Source organism: Prionailurus bengalensis, chromosome C1 (assembly GCF_016509475.1).
Source record: "Prionailurus bengalensis isolate Pbe53 chromosome C1, Fcat_Pben_1.1_paternal_pri, whole genome shotgun sequence".
Taxonomy (NCBI): Eukaryota; Metazoa; Chordata; class Mammalia; order Carnivora; family Felidae; genus Prionailurus; species Prionailurus bengalensis.
The window spans coordinates 166730330-166752675 of NC_057345.1; the positions used below are offsets into that span (position 1 = coordinate 166730330).

General features: G+C 39.4%; 1 protein-coding gene across 1 annotated transcript in view; it reads right to left on the bottom strand.

Moving 5' to 3' along the window:
- Positions 1 to 22346, bottom strand: part of PDE11A (phosphodiesterase 11A) — a 367330-nt gene that overhangs the window by 178796 nt on the left and 166188 nt on the right. Inside the window, exon 6 of the mRNA XM_043577142.1 lies at positions 1021 to 1153. Within this exon, the coding sequence (XP_043433077.1) occupies positions 1021 to 1153 (133 nt within the window). The remainder of the gene's footprint in view (positions 1 to 1020; positions 1154 to 22346) is intronic.

The window sequence follows — 22346 nt, forward strand, 5'->3', positions numbered from 1 at the left end:
CTCCAGAGTCATCAACCAGCTCTCATTTCAGCTTAAATGTTCAGTTCTTATTGCTAATGTATCCTCCGTGCTGTAGCCACCGCAGTGGTGTGATCTTCCTAAAATACAACTCCTGTGTCTCCCTGATCAAAAACTCAACTACTGATTCCCCGTTGCCCAGGATAAATACTCAAACTTCTTAATGCAGCTTTCAGATTGGAGCAATCTGGCCCCTGCTTCCCTCTCCAGCCTCATCTACGTGGTGCTTCAGCAGCATTAACTCGCCTCAGCCCCTAGCCCCCCCAACCCCTCAGCCCCCCCATCCCCCGGGGCCCCATGCTCTCTCAGCTTTGCCTAGAACACATCTCCACCTAAAACTCCTGCTACTCTTTAGATCTTCACTTGGCAATATAGAATAGGAAACGTGTAATTTATTGAATACACACACACACGCACACACAAAGATATTTTATAAGTTCGTGTAAATTTGTCTGTATGATACTGTAGATACTTAGAATTTAAACACCTGCAAGTCTAGGTTGCTTTAATATATTCTGCATATAGCACAATGTGCCTTCAAAATTAACATTAAACAATAACAAACCAATTTACTATTTCTTGGGAGCAATTTTTAAAAACATGGTAATTGTTCTAGCATCTGTTGGGAAATAACTATGTTATATCCACATTTTTATTAATAACTATTTCATAGTTTAATATAAACTATCTTTAATATAAAGTGTTCATGAATTAATGCATGGGTACATGCAATATAATATGTACCCAATTGTAAAGAGCATCGAAGTAATACATAATAGATAGCCATTTTGCCACAAATCAGGGTAGAGAGAGATTTTTCTGTTACTCAACAGTAGACAATGCTAAAAATCTGATCACAGGGGACAGACGCAAAAAAAAAAAAATGCCAGTAAACTCAGGGGTGACTGTGATGTATACGATGTCCCTTTTTTGCTTCAACCAGCTAACTGTCACCAGTGTGACAACTGAACCCTAAGAGTGCAACCAGAGAATTCCTCTTACCTCGGCATCAAAGCGAGGATCCTGGTAGGCATCGCTGATGTTCACCGGGAGGCCTGTGGAAGCCACTAGCTCGGCAACACTGTTATTTATAAGCCAGTCGGAATATGAGGATTTCTCCATGCTCTCTTTGAAACTATCAAAACCAAAGCAGGCAGTAAGAAAACAGAGAAACATAAGTTTGTTTGAAAGCAAATCTTATAAAACTATACTCATAGTAGGATTATCTACTTATCTACTTATCTACCTTAAGAAGGGATAAGTGAGTTCAGTCACAGAATAGCAGGGTAATTATCAGTAGCTACTTCAAAAAACCTTGCCTGGGATGAGCACTGGGTGTTGTATGGAAACCAATTTGACAATAAATTTCATATATTAAAAAAACAAAAAACCTTGCCCACTGTAATGTAAAATAATCAAATCCATGGGAAGACATAATAGATTCTCCATGACCCAGAAGAACAACTCTAGGTTGTATTTAGGCCAAAGCAGACAGACATAAAGTAAATAATCAAGTAAGGGCCAAACCTGACTTGAGGATGCCAAAACCCTGGCATAATAAATTCCCCTGCCCTCCCTGGCCCACACCCCTTAACTAAGTGGACTGGACGTGTGATATCAGGAAAAATTAAATCCCAGAATGGCGAAAAATCAGGAAATAAGTTGAGAATTTACAAAATTGTAAGTGCAGCAAAAGAGCAGGTCTAGACCATGGGTAATCTTAGTACTTATGTAAAGGTTTTTGTAGCATGTCTCAGAGTTTCTTAACAAAAGCACATTTCTACTTAACAAAATCTTGCTGGAAAACCTGTTTTAATTCTACTGACCCCTAACAGGAATAATTTAAATTATATCCATATTTGATTTCAACAGGAATTTTATGCTAAATGATTTTGTGAACTTTCCCTTGTATCACTTTCACTATAATTGCCAAATTTACAGAAATGCCATAAGAATTAGTAAGATTCCCTACTCCCTCTCTCCTGTCCATTTCTTCCCCCAAATACATACTAAGCACTGCCAGGAGCTATGGAATTGCAAAACTGAGTACTGTTCAAATTAGCAATATCAAGGAAAATTTTCACGGAGAGTATTAGATTTGTGGCTTTGCAGGTGATAACTGAAATTACATAAATGAATGCCGGTATACCAGGGCAATGTTTTCCCAACTTGATTCTGTGAAACCCTGGGTTCCAGGATATGTGAGTGAGTGTACCACAATGAGAATAATAAGAATTCTACTGACTTTTTAATCTAAACTACCTTATATGGAAGGAAAACACTAAGCCCTGTAAATAGTCATTGTTACTATGCAGTAATGTGCCTGCATGGAATTTGGGCCCTACCAAGAATTTGTAGCGTGGAGAGGCCACCAGATGCTTGAGGAAGTGGGAAGCACAGAAGTTCTTTAGCAACATTAATAGGTGCCATCTGTGATGATGACTGGTCTGTGTCTGATAAATGTAACATGTATTTGTGATGATATTCATCCCTTATTGCATATCAAACATTACTAACACACACGTTTATTCCCTGTGAATCTCTGGCTGTGAGAAGTGGAAGTTTTAATGAAAAGCTGGGTCTTATATTTCTCATATGGTGCCTAAATCAAAGAAACGAAAAGACTGAGGACTTCAAAGATAAGATGAAGCCCTTATTTCCTAAAACAAACAAAGGAGCATCAACAAAGTCCATGTTTTATTTTCTTTGCTCTATTATACCTGTGAGAAGGGAAATTTTATGTTGTGCTGCAACGAAAACAAAATATAGGAGGAAACATGATAATGTACCTGATATGAGGTTCCAACTTAATGAAGCCATTTCTAAGTTTATAAAAGTGTGTGACTGAATGCTTCTCATTTCTTACAGCGATTAGTTGGTCTATGAACTCACTCTGAACTATCTGGGTACTTTATTCCATTCTACAGTTTTTAAAAGAGTTCTGTGATAAAACAGTGTGGAAAGTGCTGACCTGGAGTGCCCTGGGCAGAAGGGGTGCAATGGGACCCTGGGGATGAGCCACAGAAGAACCAGAGAGAAGAATGGTTGGGGCAGGCAAAGGGGCCAGTGGTGAATGCTCTAAGGAAGGAACCAGTTTCATCAAGTGTGAAAACCTGTAAGCTGGGTCTTTCAGGATGGGCAAGTGAGTTCAGCAAGGAGGGACTGGGGTGGTGAGGAGGAAAGCGCCCGAGGAGGAGGAAACAGCAAGAAGAAAGATACGAAGGGAAAAGAGTACAGTAAGTACAGTAGCACTGAGTAATCCCTTAAATGAACAGGTCTGGGCTTAAAGGTGGAGGCTTTGACCAATGGGCTTCAAACTTAGTCACAGGCAATGACAAGCTGTTGGAGAGTACTGAGCAGGGAAGTGACATGATTTGAGATGTGACTTCAGAAAGCTTCAGGAAGCTTAATCCAGGAAGCTTAAACAAGGAGCAAGAAAAACTGACTGAGAGAGATGGAAGGTAGACCAGCGAAGTTGTGCCGATGGGAGGTGATGATGCTGGCCCCTCAGGAGATCCTGCAGAAGACTCCGCAGGGCTTGGTGGGCAGACAGCTTGGCTTACGTTCTGCTTGTGTGTGTCTGTGGCACTATTAGAAGTGAGTTGGTTTGAGAAGTTGGAGATGGGGAACAATAACAGACCTTTTGTCTGACAACCTGGAACTTGTCACTCATCGTTGAAACTCCAGGAACAAAACCCATATAAGATCCTTAGGACTGGAAATACTATAGAGTTGGGATTATCTTCGAGGAGAATACAATGGATGAGATAGACCAGGGAGAGAATATGCGGGAAAATCTGTATCTAGGGGAAGGAAGAAGAAGAAAGGCAGTAATAAAGGTGGAGGGGAGAGAGAAGAAAGAAAAAGGAGGAAAGCAAATTTATCATCACCCGAGTAGGCTAACGGCCTGGCTGGATGCTTTACCTGATTAATTTGTTTTGTTTTCACATAAATCTATGAGATGAGTACAATTCTCTACATTTTACAGATCAGAAAACTGAGGTTCAGAGATGCTAAATAATTTTCCTAAGTGGAGATAGAATTTTCAGCCAAGTATGACTACAGAGCCTCAGATTATTCTGTTTATCCTGTCGCCTCTCAGGGAAGGAGTCAATGGGTAGGAGTTGAGCAAGAATAGTAGGTTGTCACCTAAAGAAAAGAAGGGAGTGGCAGTCAGCATCACGGGGAGTTTAAAGGAGACACTGCAGATCATAAACACTTGAGTCTGAGACTACATGCAGTCAAAAGAAGAGGGAGGAAAAGACATTGGATTTGATCATCCAGAGCTGTAGGTCACTGCTTAACAAAATTCCCAAGGAAGATGTTGAAAACTTACTGAGCAGGGACTCCTGAAAGACTCATCCTAAACCTGAAACATGCTTAGAACTGGGGTTAGTTTGGGCTGCATACGGATTGCAATCACTCTAAAATTATAGGACAATGTGGGGTGTCTGGGTGGCTCAGTTGGTTCAGCGTCTGACTCTGGATTTTGGCTCAGGTCATGATCTCCTGGTTTGTGAGATCAAGCCCCAGGCGTGGAGCTTGTTTGGGATTCCCTCCCCCTTTCTCTGCCTCTCTACCACTCATGCTTTCCCTCTCTAAACAAACAAACAAACAAACAAACAAACAAACATTTAAAATTGTAGGTCAGGGGCGCCTGGGTAGCTCAGTTGGTTAAGCATCCGACTTTGGCTCAGATCATAATCTCATGATTCATGAGTTGGAGTCCCTCATCGGACTTTCTGCTGTCAGCACAGCAGATTCTTTCCACCCTTCCCCACTCTCTCTCTCTCAAAAATAAATAAACATTTTAAAGAATAAAATAAAATTGTAGGACAATGTAAATGGGTTAATTCTGTGCAAGGCACTCTGCATAAGCAAAGTTAAGGTGGTTTCTAGAAAATATAAACTATGGTCTCTGGCCTTACAGAGGTTGCCATCTACTTGGGGAAATGAGAAATAAACATACTGACATTTGCACAATGCACAATTAAAATGCCCAGTTCAAATTTCAAATGACAGGGGCGCCTGGGTGTCTCAGCTGGTTAAGTGTCCGACTTTGGCTCCGGTCATCTCACGGATCCTGGGTTCAAGGCCCACGTTGGGCTCTGTGCTGACAGCTCAGAGCCTGGAGCCCACTTCGGATTCTGTGTCTCACTCTCTCTGATCCTCCCGCACTCACACTCTCTCTCTCTTTCTCTCTCTCTCTCAAATATAAATAAACATTAAAAAAAATTTTTTTTAAACCCACAAATTTCAAATGACAAATTTGTCACATGGCTGTGTCGACTAGTTGCCAAGTCAATTGTACCAGTCATAAATGCAAAAGAAATGCAAAAGAAGTGAAGGGAGGAAGAAACCACTTCAGCCGCTATAATCGAACTAAGGCTCCAGAGGGGAGGGGAGATTTTAATCAACCTATAGCTGCAACAGTGCAAATCGATTTTCTGAAAACCACCTCTCCATTTCTTCAGTTTAATGTTACACAGGTACATAAACTAAGGTGCAGGGCGACAGAATAAACTAAGGCGCAGGGCTCAGAGAGACAGTCAGGAAGGATGATTGTCACTCTTAGTAATTATATCACATTCTGGCTTTTACACCAATTCAACCTTCCAAATCAACCTTCCAAATCTTAAGTTTTTACTGTAATACAGAATCATGATGTTGAGTTAGAGCTCTCAAAACCTTGCTTTTTAAGATTTATTAAAAAATTTTTTTAATGTTTATTTATTTTTGAGAGAGAGATTGAGACAGAGCATGGGCAGGAGAGGGGCAGAGACAAAGGAGACACAGAATCTGAAGCAGGCTCCAGGCTCTGAACTGTCAGCACAGAGACCGACACGGGGCTCTAAATCATGAACCATGAGATTATGACCTGAGTCGAAATCTGACGCTTAACTGACTGAGCCACCCAGGTGCCCCAAACTTGCTTTTTTTAAAAAGATGATTTCTGTTTTATGAGTAAGACCATGAATTTTAGATCAGATATATCTGATTCAAATACCTATTTTGCCACTTCCTAGGCAGTGATCTCAGACAAGTTACTTACACTTCATCTGTAAAATGGGTATAATAGTCCTACTTAGTTATTGCTCAGATTAAGGTAATAATTTATACAAGTGTTTAACATACTATCTAGCCCATAGTAAACAGTCTTTTTAAAGTATCAACTTTTTAGCAACTTCTAGAGTAAATTCTGCATGTGACAGTACCCTTTGTACACTTCAGCAACTAGGTATTGTGAATTTAATCATAAAGGAAAGGGCTCAAGTTGTTTCTTTTTCTTGAGGGACACATTTAGCTTAAAGGATCAGTTCTTTCATAAAGGTCCTGTGGGTCAACTCCTTCTGATTTATGCAGGTCCTTTTATTTTGTGTGGTTTCCTTTCCTTCGATTGATTTCTGTTGGAGCAGAACATGGTAAGATGGACACAGCCATGTGTGGTAATGCAGGTTCTGCCCCCCATAGGGGTGCCCTGTACAAGGAATGAATGGAGGGTGACATCTAGCCTAGTTGTGCATGTTGGCTTTGAACTGCATCCATCTAAAGGAAGTACTTTTTCTATTTTCACAGAGATGCTGTACGGGCTGACAATGGTCTCATTTCAATCTCTCCGACAAATGGACAGCTAATATTAAATTGATTACCTTTCATGACCGGGAACTCATTACCTATAAAAATATTCCATTCCATTTTGTGGCAGCTCAATTTACTTTCTAATAATCATCCTTTGTTCCCAGTCCCATGGTTTGTAGATCATGGATCTCATTACCTGACAGCCCTTGAAATATCTGGCAATAATAACATGTTCCCCACAGTCTTCCACCTAAGATCATTCTTTTCCAACCAGCTCCAATTCCTTCAGGTACTCCTGCTCTGGCATGCCTTCCTTATTCTCACCATCCCAGCCCTAGGTGTATCCCTGAAGATTAATTGCCCTTTGGAGTATGAAATACAGTCTAGAATAGTCTTATACATGGGATCTGAGCAGGATAGAGGTGGGATGACCATCACCTTTGTTCCAGATCCTGTTCCCCCCAAGAAGAGTCAAGGTTGGTAGTTTCTAACAGGTCTTATTTTTTTTTTTTAATTTTTTAATTCATTTTCTTTATTTTTGAGAGGCAGAGAGAGACAGAGCACGTGTGGGGGAGGAGCAGAGACAGAGGGAGACACAGAACCGGAAGCAGGCTCCAGGCTCTGAGCTGTCAGCACAGAGCCCGATGTGGGGCCCGAACTCACGAACCGTGAGATCATGACCTGAACTGAAGTCGGACGCTCAACCGACTGAGCCACCCAGGCGTCCGTAACAGGTCTTATTTTTTTAATAGGTTGTTGGAAGCTTAAATTAATATCCAAAATTGAATTGACCAATTTTATAGGGCCCCCCGATGTGACCAGAGATATCAAAGGCCAACAAATCCAGCACTAAGATTTTCAATTTGGTCCAGGACCAAGATAAGGAGAATTACTGCAGTTTACAAATACATCAATAATTTGATTACTCTGTAGTTTGTGGGTGCAAATGAGATCATGCCAGTTCAGTGGATCTTAGCTGCCATGTGCGTAACTGTAAGACCACAGACACCTCCAAGTCCTCTCCCTACTCCTAGTCTCTAAGGAGACTTATTCTTTCACTCAAGGCCCCTTGTCAAAGCCTTGGAAGCCACTTAAGGGAAGCCAGACACTTGAGGGTACCAAAGCTTCATGGAGTAAAGAAGGAATCCTCTCCCCCAAGCTCTGATAGCATTTAGGCCCCTAGGTCCTAAAGCCATACTGCTTATGTCTACACTGTCACAAGTTTTCTCATTGAACAGTCCCTTTAGTTTCTGCCCATACCCTTCTCTGTATAAGCAGGGAATAGGGCTGGGATGACCCTTCTTTTGGCAAAAAGAAAAAGACACTTATTGATCATCTTATGCAAGTGGATGTCTGGTGTGACTGTCGGTGGATTTGCAAATATTTTGCCAAGACATTTACTGCGCACCAACCAGTGCACCACAGAGAGAGGAAAAATGTCTTAAAATTCTATATGACATTCATTTGTTCTTGAAAAATCAAAAGTTTTGATAGACCATTAAAATATTTACAAAGTGGGGCGCCTGGGTGGCGCAGTCGGTTAAGCGTCCGACTTCAGCCAGGTCACGATCTCACGGTCCGTGAGTTCGAGCCCCGCGTCAGGCTCTGGGCTGATGGCTCAGAGTCTGGAGCCTGTTTCCGATTCTGCGTCTCCCTCTCTCTCTGCCCCTCCCCCGTTCATGCTCTGTCTCTCTCTGTCCCAAAAATAAATAAAAACGTTGAAAAAAAAATATTTACAAAGTTTGTTTTAATATCTGTCCATGTTTAATAGCTTCTGGTATGCAAGTCATAATGCTAGTTTGACTCCTTTGGTGGGGATGTTAAAATAAATTCTGACTTAAAGAAAAAAAAACAGCAGACAAAACAAGTCTTTGAAATAAGAGTCTTAGAAAAGAAAATAAATACCTAGGTTATCACCTAACTTCAGTGAAACTTCCTTAAAAGGTAAAAATTAACCACTAAGCTCATTTTAGCTCTTTAAAAAAGTAGACCTCCCTAAGATCAAAATTTGTTTAAAATAACAGGAAAATTGTAAAGAGTTCCTTTACTTGTATTTTACTAGAACCAGGTGCATAGGAAGATGCAGGTTTTTAAGTGAGTTTCCTGCCAAGGGATGCAGTTTAGTCTTCTTGCCCAGTGGTATCTTGCTTCCAAATATGAGACTCCCACTGACTTCAAAGAGAGCTTCATGAGCTCAAATATTGACTGCGGAAGGATAAAAGAGAACTGCCCTATTATAGAAAACACATAATTCCTGAAATGCGGCTGCCCCTAAGTGAGGGCCAGTGAGGTAGATATAAACCTCAGGATAACAAGATGAAGGGTAGTGGAGGAGGCAAATCAATACAAGTAAAACAAAACAAGACAAAATAAAATACCCCTAGACAAGTAACTTCACCATCTTCACTTGTCTAAAAAAACCTATCTTGGCCAAAGATTCAAACACGGAAAATTATATGAAAATAACTCAAGACCATTTTTCAGAATTAATTCTCAAAACGAGTCTCTAAAGTAGAAGACAAAATATCTGAATAAAATAATGTTAATCATTAGACTGTATCTGTATTGACATTTTTGTTCTCAACACTAGAGTTTAACCTTCACTAGAGACTCCCAAGACTTTGCTCTTTCAAGAATGACCATGGGCTGGGCCCCTACTAAGTGCTGGACAATTCTGGGGCAAGTCTGGCATGAACATACCCATAAGAGTCTTTTCCTTTTTGCTTAAAGAAGTTGGCAGTGGGAACCCATCTGCATATGGATGGTCAGCTCAGTACTGCCCCTACCTAAACAGAAAGAGGTTATAGGAAGAAGCTAAAGGGGGGGTCACACCTTTGGGGAGCTCACAAACAATGACAATGGTTTGTGATAAATGCCCCAAAGGAAAAATACACAAAACATTACCAGACCTGAGAAAAGAAGGATCAGTTTTGTTTGCGTTGGGAATGGTATTTGGAAAATCACTTCCCAAAAGGAAGTTGGTCTAAGCTAGTTTTTGAAGTAAAAGGTCATCTGGAAGAGGAAGAGGGTAAAAAGAATCCAGACAAAACCATAGCATGAGGAAAGCTTTAGAAGTGTGAGGTTTTCTGTATTGATATGATAAATGTTAGAGCTAAAACTTAGGATACATGGTGGAAGTGATCACCAAGGCTACAGTGGCAGAGGCCAACACATATACTGTGTGGTTCCATGCACATACTTTGTATCCACAACTAAATATATACTGATGATTTTCGAATCTACACCAGCAGCCCAATGAATCCTGACATCCCTACATACATATCCAAGCATTTTCTGGACACTTCTTCAAGGTCATCTCCAGGCACCTCAAATTTAACATTTTCAAGACTACACTAATACATTCTCCTTGACGTGCTATCAATGATTAATGAAAACTCTGACCATTAACTAAAAATATATCACTAAATATATAACTAAAAATATATATTAGGAGCAGAATGTTTCAACACAGACACAGTCTATTTTCTCATTGTCAAGGGATTGTCAATTGCCCTCTGATACCTTGAGTATTATCCAGTGGGGGCAGGATGCAGAAAGGCGAAGAGGCAGGAATTCCAAGAACTCTTTAGGACAGATATTTCTTTTTTATGCTTTGCAAACAAAAATTGATTTTTGATCTGTAGGTCATGCCTGGTACTATTTGCCATTTTGCTTCACAGGCTAGAGGTCGTTCTGAACTTTGGATCTCAAAGAGAAACTCCATTCCTTACTTTTTCTTTTCAGGTAAATCTATCTAACCCTGGGTCCTTCCTGAAGCCTTGAGCTCTGCAACATTATTTGAAGTTGTCTTTCAATTAGGAGATTAAGGAACTAAGTCAATACCAGTGGGACTCAAAGCTAGCACCCCAGCAGGAGAGTCTTGAAAACCCCGAACTGGGACATGAATAATCCCCTACTGGCTTCAGTGTATCTTTGAAGGTTACCAAACAAACCTTTTAGTCATAAAAAGTAGTGGGGGAGAGTGTAATTAGCAAGCAGAGTTAGCCTGTCAATTCTCGCAGTGTGGCAGGAGAGGAAGATGCTCTAAGTTGCAGAAGTCCCTGAAGCTTATTGTGACCTGCTAATGGACTTACATTTATGGTCTTGCCTAAGGACACTTCATCACATTCTCATTTCTCTCATTTTAGGCATTCCCTAGTTATTAGAAATTAAGACATGGTAACCAAAGAGTACATTTTCTATCCTTCATTTCTTCAAGTTGTACAATTAGAATGATGAAATTTATCACCCCCAGGAGTTGGTGTCACTTTGGGGAAGAGTCTTGTGACTCTTGGATGGGTGTCAGATGGCATCACTGTGAGTGGCTGATGTCTACAATTTAGCATCGTATAGTGACAACTGCTTGGTTTCACAGCCAAGCAAATCTGGAGGGGGGTTTTCATATCTTGGTCTAACATTTTGCAGTTGTAAGACTACAGATAAAATTTTAACGACTCTTAGTTTCCATAATGGAAAATAGAGGAAATAAAACTCATTTTACAGAGATGGTTTAAGGATACAATAATGTAATGTTGAAGAATGCATGGCACACAAAAAGCTCTCAAAAAATATCAACTCCTTCTCTCACATAGATTTTTCTTTGTGATAGTGTTTTATTAAATACACCAAGGTGAGACATGCCCTGTTTATTTAACTGCTTCTTTCCTGGGTCAGGGGAGATGTTAACTGTTTTTGACTGTGTCATCATTGTCATATATGGAGACTTGCTGAAGAGAAAACAGCAAAATTGTTGATAACAGAACTAACAGTTAACAATCCTATCCCGCTAGATGTTTCAAGTAGCCCCATCACATTTCTCTGTAGGGGAGCTGTGGCCAACTCCATCTATCTGCTCTTCCATCTTTGAGGGCATACCTTCCCAACAAGTCCCGGGCATGTGTCTGCATGCCAAGAAAGGAGAAGTGGACTCAATGTGTTAAAATATTAACTCAAGAACGTTAAATAACAGACATACAAAAGAAAGTGAGTCAAACATAAAAACCAATCATTAAGGCTTTCAAGTTGCCAAAATTCTGTTTACTGCATAGCATCAATCTAAGAGACAGCTGACCTACATAAGTTACTTTATTATGCTTGATCTCAGTACTTATTCATGTGCCTTGTTGTTCATGGAACATTTGTATAGCTTTCATTCTCCTCTGTGACAGTTTTACTAGAGTAACAAGCCCATTGGTCCAAAATAAACAGGGGTAATGATAGGGTTTGTCTTTTATTTGAATCTTCATGTTCGAAGGCAGGAAAAAGAAAAGACAGAAATTACATATGTTTAAGAGGTAAAGGCTAGATACTTGAGAAATATGTGTCCTTGACTTTCTTAAGATTTTGGAAGATACACAACTTCATTACAAATGTTTCCTCTCTTTCACTGATACTTAATTCTTATAATTAGCATCATGCAAATGGTGCATGGACACATACAAGACTAGGGTCATGGAGGGTATTTATAAAATAGGATTTTTGAGGGGGAAACATGCAAGCCCAGAGGTATCAAAGTGACATGGCTCCCTGAGAGGTATGCTGAGGTCAGGCATAAAGTGTTTCAGAGGAAACACTTTAATCTCATAACACTCTGCATATTTTTAGAGAAAGGAAGCAGGAAATATATAGCTGATTCTGTAATAATAGAACTTCATGGTAAAGAACTGGTCTTGATACCAAGAGAGAGCCTCAGAGTTCAGTCTCTGGTACCAGTCTTGTCTTCAACTGAGCTTAACTCAGAAATGCTGAGACATCTCCTCACTAAACAACAGAAAGGGGATAAAAATGAGCCTCCTGGGTTATCTGCATCTTTCTTCTTCAATTAGCAACATTAAATATTGGCATGATGAGGTTCAGCAGCCCTGAATTTGCTAGACAGTAGATATTAAAGAAGAATGCCCTAAGGTTCTTATATTAAAGGAAGTTAGTTATACAGCAAGAACAATCAAACCAAATCTTGCTTCTGTTCCAGGACGACTGGTGGTTCTGTTTTAGTTTTTAACATTTTAAAGGTTTTCTTCATTTTCTTGAATTCAGAATAGGTATCATATTCTTATTTATGCAAAACACCTATTACAGGCTTCCTAGCACATGCTTTCTAGCAGAGAAGAAGGAAAATCCATAAAGAAGAAAACAGGAAAACAATATATTCATATTCATCACATACTATGGAAATGTTCTGTCTTACACCATTGTGTGAATTTCTCTACCATTCCCTATCACTGTAGGTAACAGAGATTTAAAAGAAGGTAAAAAGAAGAGGACAGCCTTCCAAATTGGCAGATTAAGGACCACTGACAATTTGTTCCTCCACCTAAAAGCAGTGAGAACACTAGCAAACATTGTCAAAATAAACATTTTGAGAACTCTGGAAATTAAGGAAAAGACTTGCAAAAATCTGAGGAGTGTTTATTCAAGAGAAACAGTTGAATCTCTGTAAAGACAGCACATTTTGGGGCATTTTAACTGACTTTACTCCCATCTCCCACTCCCCAACTCTAGGGTAGCCAGGAAAACCAACAGTCACATAATCACGTGAGTTGTGAGAGTCAGAATCCTAGCAGCGGCTGGCAGAGAAGGAAGTTTGAGAGCTCCCTAAAAGTCCTATCCCCAGAGAATTGTCATTATTTGACCTGTTTGGCAGCTCCATTGGAAACCTTCACTCACAGAGTTTGTCTTTATTTGAACTGACTTGGGGCTTGCTCACTGAGAACAGCCTTCACCTCTGGGACATTTGTGGAAAAAACCCAGCAGCAATTGTTTAACACTGCAACTGCTGTAGGCAGGGATAACAGTTGCAGCTAACAAGAAGTGGACCAGAAAACTTAAAAGAAGCATGGATAGAGTGCCTGGGTGGCTCAGTCAGTTGAGTGTCTGACTTTGGCTCAGGTCATGATCTCACAGTTCATGAGTTCGAGCCCCACGTCAGGCTCTGTGCTGACAGCTCAGAGCCTGGAGCCTGCTTCAGATTCTGTGTCTCCCTCTCTCTGCCCCTTCCCCGCTCATGCTCTGCCTGTCTCTCAAAAATAAATAAACGTTAAAAAAATTTAAGAAAAAAAGAAGCATGGAAATGAGATATTCCTAGAGGGGTTTTGAAAAGCTCTGACATATTCCTCGAAATCTAGAAGGGCACACTCATTTGCAGAGTTGTATGTGTGCCCAGGAAAGACCCCAAGAAGGCCCTAATCCCTTATCTCTGGCTGACCTTGAAGCTCTGTGTAAGCAGAAAGTGAAAGCTACATAAACTTCCTGTCAGAAAATTGAAGATATCACCCACATGCATACAGATCTTCTCAGCGAGGATGGAAGATTTACTGGTTCAAGGCTTTTAAGGAAATCTGTGTCTAGTCATGAGTTCACAACAAGCTAACCAAGCATAGAATTCAGTTGCCAAATGTAACAAAAAATAGTTCAGGGAAAGTCACTAAACAACAAACAGCAGCAGCGACAATAAGAGCAACAAATAGAAACAACAAAGTGAATGGTAAGTGGATCTGATCTCCAGAGTTTCCACACCATATTATTTAAAATATTCAGTTTTCAACAACAACAAAAAACTTGAGACATAGAAAGAAACAGGGAAGTACACAGGAAAAAAAGCAATCAACAGAAACTGTCCCTGAGTAAGTCCAGATGATGGACTTACTAGACAAAGACTTTAATTGAGCTATTATACATATATTCAAAATAACAAAGAGAACTAAATCTAAAGAACTAAAGGAAAATATGAGAACAATGTCTCACCAAATACAGAATATCAAAAAAGAGTTGGAAATTATTAAAAAGAACCAAAAATTTAAGTCCTAGAATTGAAAACTACAATAACTGGAATGAAAAATTTGCACAAGAGGGTTCAACAGAAGGGTTGAGAAGCCAGGAGAAATAATTACCAAACTGGAAGATAGGTTAATCAAGAATATCTGATTTGAGAAACAGAAAGACAAAGAATGAAAGAAATTGAATGTCTCGGAGACATGTGAGACAGCATCAAGCATATGGACATATACATAATGGGAGTGTCCAAAAGACAGGAGAGAAGAAAAGGGGCAGAAAGAATATTTGAAGAAATAATGGCTAAAAACTTCCCACATTTGATTAAAACAAATATTAATGTATACATTCCAGTAGTTCAACAAATTCTAAGCAGGATGAACTCAAAGGGACCCACACATAGACACATTCTGACTAAACTGTTGAAAGCCAATGACAAAGAAAGCATCTTGAAAGCAACAAAAGAGATGTGATTCATCACATACAAGTGATTTTCAATATGATTAATAGCTTCTGTTCAGAAACCATGGAGGCCAGAAGGCTGTTGAATAACATATTCAAAGTGCTCAATGATTGTCAACCTTATCAACAGATTATGTAACACATTTCATTCACTTGCCCTAAATAGTGGTATAAAAAACTTACACAAACATAACACTCCCCAAGGTGCCAAATTTGAAGCACAACATATATCTGAGTGAAAAAGTTCTGGAATGTTTGGGAAATATATTTCATACAACCACCATATTAAAAAGTAACAAATATAGGCATTGACTGAGGCCACACACACTACATGTATAAATCAGACAAGGCTTATGAGTCTAAAACTGTTTTTCAAACTGTGGGTCACAACAAAGTAGTGAATCATGAAATTAATTTTGTACATTAGGACAGCAGTTTTTTTGTTTTTTAAAGAATAGAATATATCAGAATATACATACATAGTAAAGGTAAGTATAGTTTCATAAAACTTGCTTTTAATAAGCATGTGTGCATTTTCTTGTGTATATTCCTATACATTAAGCAGATATGGCTATCTTTTGTTGTCAAAAAAGGTTGAAAGTCACCATCTAAAGGATACCCAAAGAAACTCACACAGTTAGGATTCATGGTGAAGACATTTAACAACTTTCTCCAAGGTAGGGACAGAATTTCTGATTCCCAAATGGCTCATCAGGGCTGAGTGGCAATGTCCAAATGAAGGTGACTTACATCATACTTTCTGGAAGCATAAGCCCAGAATCCTATTCATAATCTGGTTAGGTGCTAGAGATCATCTCGCCTGGGCCAAGTACATCTCAGGGTTATAACATGTACAATATGATTGCAGGGTATAATCACAATAAAGTGAATAAACAAAATCCTCTCTCATCATACTTTAGTCTCTCCAGGCTAATATGGTCTATTCCACATTTATTCCTGAATATACCATTGCGGCTGGACAAAAGTAAAGAACATCTCTGGGAATCTTATTTACAGACTCATGAAGCAATTTGAGAGCTCATCTGGTACTTTTGTCTCATTACAGTCACATATCACAGAAGTCCGTTCCCCTTTAAAAAATGCCCAAATTTGGGCCATAGGGGCTGGAAGCCTAAAGGAAAGACTTACAGAGAGATGAGGAATGGTTACAAACCACTGCTGAAAAGAGTAATTTGTTTGCAAAACTAGATTCCACACAGAATTGCAAGGAAAGAAAAAAAAATCAATAAGGCATTGAAACGTAAGTTTCAACATTCTGACCTAAAAAATGCAATGCAGAAAACTAACTTTGAGAAGAATCATAGGGCTGTCCAATCTAAAAACTGAAAGAAACCCTAAAGGTCCCCTAAGGTGCTTCTCAAAGTTGAGATATATGTACCCTCAGGGGAAGGAAGGTGTAAATGAGCTGACAGGCAGAAAAGCCACAGGAGAAACAATGTGTGGAAGGGTCATATTATTTCATGGAATCTACAATACCATGGAATGTAACATGCACTATTATTTTTGAACAGCAAAAAAAGAGAAAAAAATGCTGAGGCAATTTGTTCTTATCACTTACAATATTTGAACCTTATTTTAAACTTATTTATTTCAGATTAGACATAAATTTTATCATATACCATTTGTGAAGGAGAATTTAAACTATACAAATTGATTAAGTATAAAAGGAAAATTTGTAAGCAAAATAAATTGCCTAAGACATTTCTAAAATTTCTTCAAACTCAGTGTCACTCTTCTGAATCACTTTTCAATATGGAGTCATCGATGTTTGCAGTTATCATCCTCTGAGCTATCAGGATACTGAGGACGCAGCATCTACTAGAAGAGTGCTCTACTACTATCTCCAGGACTCTCTTCCAAACTGCCAGCACCCTCCTACAAGTTTTGCTGCTGCTGTTCTATTGAACTTAGTAAGAAGTGTCCCTGGAAAAGTTTTTAGCCAAACCAGACTGATAATCTTTCCTGAAGTGATCTCTAGTTGGTTTGTAGACAGAAATTTTAAGGGGTTGTTGTTGTCCAGCCATACCACCAGCACTTCTTTAACTGTGCACCCACACGTCTAAAACAGCATCAAGGGGCACCCGGGTGGCTCAGTCAGTTAAATGTCTGACTCTAGGTTTTGGCTCAGGTCATGCATGATCTCATGGTTCGTGAGTTTGAGCCCCACACTGGGCTCTGCACTGACAGTGCAGAGCATGCTTGGGATTCTCTCTCTCCCTCTCTCTGTCTCTCTCAAGATAACTAAATAAATTTTAAAAAATAAATTAAATTAAATTAAAAAATAAAACTGCATCAAGACCTAACATAACTTGGAAGGTTATTTGGGCTCCTGGTCTTCTATTGTGCATGGCTGTACGTTGCTCATTCATCAGCTCAGCTGCCATATGGCCCCTTCTATAATTAAGCCAGCAATATGTGTCAACCCCTACTTGTGCTTTAAACCTCTGACATTCCCTATCTGCTACATCTCTCTGACTTCCCTTTCTGTCCTCAACTGGGAGAAAGCTCTTAAGTTTTTAAGAGCTCACAAGCGTGAGGAGACTGGGCCACCTAGATAATCCAGAATAAGCTCCCCATTTTAATGTCAATTGATTACAAATGCAAGTTTCTTTGGCCATGTAATGTAACATATTTATGGATATGACAACTGAAGGTGAGGGCCCGGGAATTCTGTTTCCCACATTTAGTTTGATTTTATTGTTTAAAATTAAATATGGTGGCAAGTTTTAACCATGTGACATTACACATGGCATCATGTTGAAATGCTATATTTTGTAATATATGTACTTTTTTAAAAAAGTTTTTTATTTATTTTGAGAGAGAGACAGAGAGATAAACAGAGAGATAGAGGCAGAGAGAAAGAGAGAGAGAGAGAGAGAGAGAGTGAGTGGGGGAAGGGCAGAGAGAGAGGGAAAGAGAGAGAATCTTAAGTAGGCTCTGTGTTCTCAGCACACAGCCTGACGTGGGGCTCAATCTCACAAACCATGAGATTATGACCTCAGCCTAAATCAAGCGTTGGATGCTGAACCAACAGGGCCACCCAGGCACCCCTGTAATCTATGTTCTTGATGTTGATTATTTTAGCACTGTTGGCATTGACAGGCATGTCAAATGACACAGGGATTTTCTTAGCATCTTCTATTTGACTAAGTTCATAGTTTCCTTTTTTCTTAATTGAATCGCTTGTCCCTGGAAATTCAACAGCTTCCAAAACATTGCAAGCTTTTAATAAAGAACAGCCTCACATCATTCATGAAGTTGGTTACGCCAGCCTCTTATTGTATTAATTTATTGTGAATGCTTTGGCAATTTTTCTTGTCTTCAGTTGCATGACTTGGCATTGATAAGTGATCCTTCAGTATGCATTTCAGTAACAAAACATAGCTTCACTTCACCTCCTTATGAGTTTCTTCAGTTGTTGCTTTGCAAGAACATCTAGACTTGTGTCCAGTTTCCCAACAATAAACATTTTCATCACTAATATCAAATTTACACTCCATTTCTTGTTTCCTTGTTTTTCTTTGAAACAGTAACTGTTTATTTCAATGCCAGATCATAGTATAATCTTGTTAAAGATATATTAAACAACATCTAAACCCAATTAGGGCCTTGGTCTTAGTAGAGTGAGCATTAGATGGCCAAGAGAATTTCTTCCAGACAGAAGCCGGCAGGAAGGCAGGGAGCACTGCCAGTAGCATTACTCTCACACTAAAAAATCCAATACTTAGTAACCTGCAAATGTGTACAAATTACTTAACCTCTCTGTGCCTTAGGTTCCTCATTTGTAAAATGAGAACAATAAAGTCTAATTCATTGGGCATTCATGAAATTAACTTAAACGACACAAATGTGACATATGAGTCTTTCAATAAGTTAGTTCTCTTTCCTTAATTGATAAAAAAAAATCACTATAATGCACAACAGTTGATTCATAGACTCATAGCCTCCCAGAACTTTGTTACTAGAAGAGACATTTACTAGCCATTATTTCATCTTCCTCATTTAATGAGTGTATTAGTGTCCTAGGGCTGCCATAACAGATTGTTACAAACTTGATGGTTTCCAACAGAAGTTTATTCTCTCACAATTCTGGAGGCCAGAAGACCCAAATCAAGGTATTGGCAGGGTCATCTTCCCTCCAAAGGCTCAAGGGGAGAATCTTTCCTTGCTTTTTCCAGGAACAAGTGTTCCTAGACTTGCATATATCATTCCAGTCTCAGCTTCTGTCTTCACATGGATTTCTCTCCTTTGTCCCTTTATGTCTTCATCAGTCATTGGATTTACTGCCCACCCCATATCCAGCAAAATTCCACTTCAAGATCCTTAATCAACCCATTCTAAGGTTCCAGATGGACACAAATTTTGAGACAACACTATTCAACCCACTGCATTAGGGAAACAAGTTTTACTGAAATAACATTTAAAAGAAAGATCTCTTATTTTTTCTATCTTTACATATTCAGAAGTGGTCTATAAAAGTATAACTTTTTAATTTTGTAGGGTAAGAGTGACTGAACATAAGAGACTTTGGATTAGACACCAGAGTTCTAGTAACAACTGAAGACAGTAAGCAAAGGACAAAGTGGGTGTAATATTTTAAAAATGAGCACAACATATAGACAAATCTTTTACCTGTCCCATACTTGGGAATTCCTCACTGGCCATGTTTTCCCCACAAGTTTCAGCCTCTGCCCATGTTTCTCAGTCTCCTTAATTCTTGAAGACATGGTTCGCCTCTCCTTACTCCTTAATTTTTTTCCTGAAATTTCTTCTTCTTGGACTCTCTTTAAATTCAACCCTCTATATTGGTTTCCTATTGATGTTATAACACATTCCCACAAACTTAAGTGCCTTAAATAGCACAAAGTTATTATCCTACAATTTGTACCATTCTCTAGGGGAGAATCCATTTCCTTGCCTTTTCCAACTATACACCTTGCCCACATCCTCCATGTCTCACGGCCCCATTCCTCCATCTTCAAAGCCAGCAATGGCAGGTCAAGTCTTTCTCAGACCACATCACTCTGATCTCTGCTTCTGTTTTCACATCTCCTCCATTTATAAGGACCCTTTGGATCACACTGGGCCATTCAGATAATCCATGATAATTCTCCCCATCTCAAGAGTCTTAATCAGACTTGCAAAATCCATTTTGCTGTGTAATATCCACAGGTTCCATGGATTAGGAACTGGTATCTTTGTGGAGCCATTATTCTGCCTGCCATTTGTCCTCATCTTTTCAAACAGAACATTTTAACTCTCCACTCTCCAGGCTGACCTGCAATGCTGAAAGGCTCCTTAAACCAAAGATCTTGCCCTTTAGCTGTTCCAAGACTTCTAGCTTTATTTTTCTTCTCTCCTTCCAGTCACAACAAATGAAAAAATACAGCATAAAGATTAAATTGAAAAAAAAAAAAAAGGATTGCTTCCCACTAAAATACATTTTGTCCCCTCAACTCCCCTATTCTCAGAAGGCAAAAGTGGCTACAGAGCTTCAGTTTTAAATAACAATATTTCCACTATACTCCATTAAATGTGAAAAATTCCCCTGTAGTCAGTTGTTACCTTCTAGAAATTTTAGACATTGGCTTTTTGGGTTTTTTAAATACCTTAAGTAGCATAGCTGTGAAAGTGCAATTTCCAAAGTAGCATCCATATTTATACCTAGGAAAACATCAATAGGATCCAGCCAAATATATTTCAAACTAAATACAAACTAAATACAAATATGGTTAAGATGACCATAAATGTTCTTTTCCATTTCTTTTTTATTTATTTATTTATCTCAAAGTAAATAATAAAATAAAAGACAGAAACAGCGTGAGTGAGGGGAGGGACAAGACAGAGAGAGAGAGAATCCCTAGCAGGCTCTCTGCTATCACTCTCAAAATAAATAAATAAAAAATAAAAGACAGAAACAGCGTGAGTGAGGGGAGGGGCAAGAGAGAGAGAGAGAGAGAGAGAGAGAGAGAGAGAGAGAGAGAATCCCTAGCAGGCTCTCTGCTGCCAACACAGAGCTCAATTGCAGGGCTCGAACTCACAAAGCCATGAGATGATGACCTAAGCTGAAACCAAGAGTCGGATGCTTAGTCGAATGAGCCTCCCAGGCACCCCTCTTTTTCTATTTCTATGGTACACATGATCATTCACACTACGTGTTCCCACTGAGGATAGAAAAGAGGTTTTTAAAGGTTGGATAAGAGACCCAAGAAAGTTTATTCAGGTTGATTCACTAAATCTTCTTAAATTAGGCTTCATAGGAAAGGTTCTAATAGTGAGATCTGAGGAAGAGGAGCATCGAATGGATCAGATAGGATCTTTTTTTTTTTTTTAAGTCAGCATTGACAACATCAGTGATTGGAAATAATCAATGCATTAACAGTATTGTATTGTGAAAAAGCCAGGTACATATCTCTTTCTGATCTGTTCTGATTCTGGAAAAAACTGGAAAGTCATGTCCCATTCTAGGAAACAACATGTTAAGAAGGACTCTGGCAAGCTGGGGCACACATACACGGGAGAATAAAAAGGGTGGCAAAGAGTCTGGGGACCATGAAATATAAAAATTGTCTAAGATTAGCAATTTCTAACATGGAAAAGATAAGGGCAGCAGATCCATGACAGTCTTCCAGTACTGAACCATTGCCACTGTGGTAAGGTAGTAGATTTAATCCCCTGGTGGCTTTAGTTACCATTCCTCTAGTCCTTCATCCACTCTACTGCCCAGATGATTTTTCAAGACACAAATCTCAATGTCACTGTCTGTGATTACTCCCCTATGAGTAAGCATGTAGCCAATCTCCAGGCCAAGTAAAAGGGTTTGAGCATTTCAGAAGGATCTGATAAGACTCTTGCCCCAAACAGATGGCATTCTGGGCAGCTGGATGCCCTTACAAGGAGTTAAGGGCCATCACCATCAATTATGATGACCTTTAGGACAACAGCTCACAGCCCAAATTAAAGATCCTGTGCCTTTGTTTACAATGTTTCCTCCTCCTGGAAGTTAGTTGTGTCACTAACTTTCCATTACCCTACAGGACCTAATTGAAGATTCACCACATCCAAGAACTTTCCCTGAACATCAGCTTCCATTTTTACCCAGATGAGTTGGGTGTCCCTCCTCTATATTAAAATGCCACCTTACACAAACCTTTTACAGAACGTACTGAATTGCTTTGCAGTCACCAAGTCTACTTGATAGTAGAACATAAGAACCTAAACTGAGATACATCTGCATATGAAAATGCATTTATTTGCACAAAATAATGTGCACGGAGAGAAAGGGACTGTGAGGGGGAGGTTTTGAGCATCTAAACCTGGTGGCCAACATGGAAGAAAGGTGGGGAAACCAAGAGAGCAACTTAGTGGCTGGCCCTCAATCTGGGTTCCAATTCCTAAACCTGGCCCCATGGACTAAGTCCAAGTCCTATGGAGAAATAAGGGCTACACACAAAAGCTTTAGTAACTGAAAGATTTGGAAAAAATGAGGTACATGC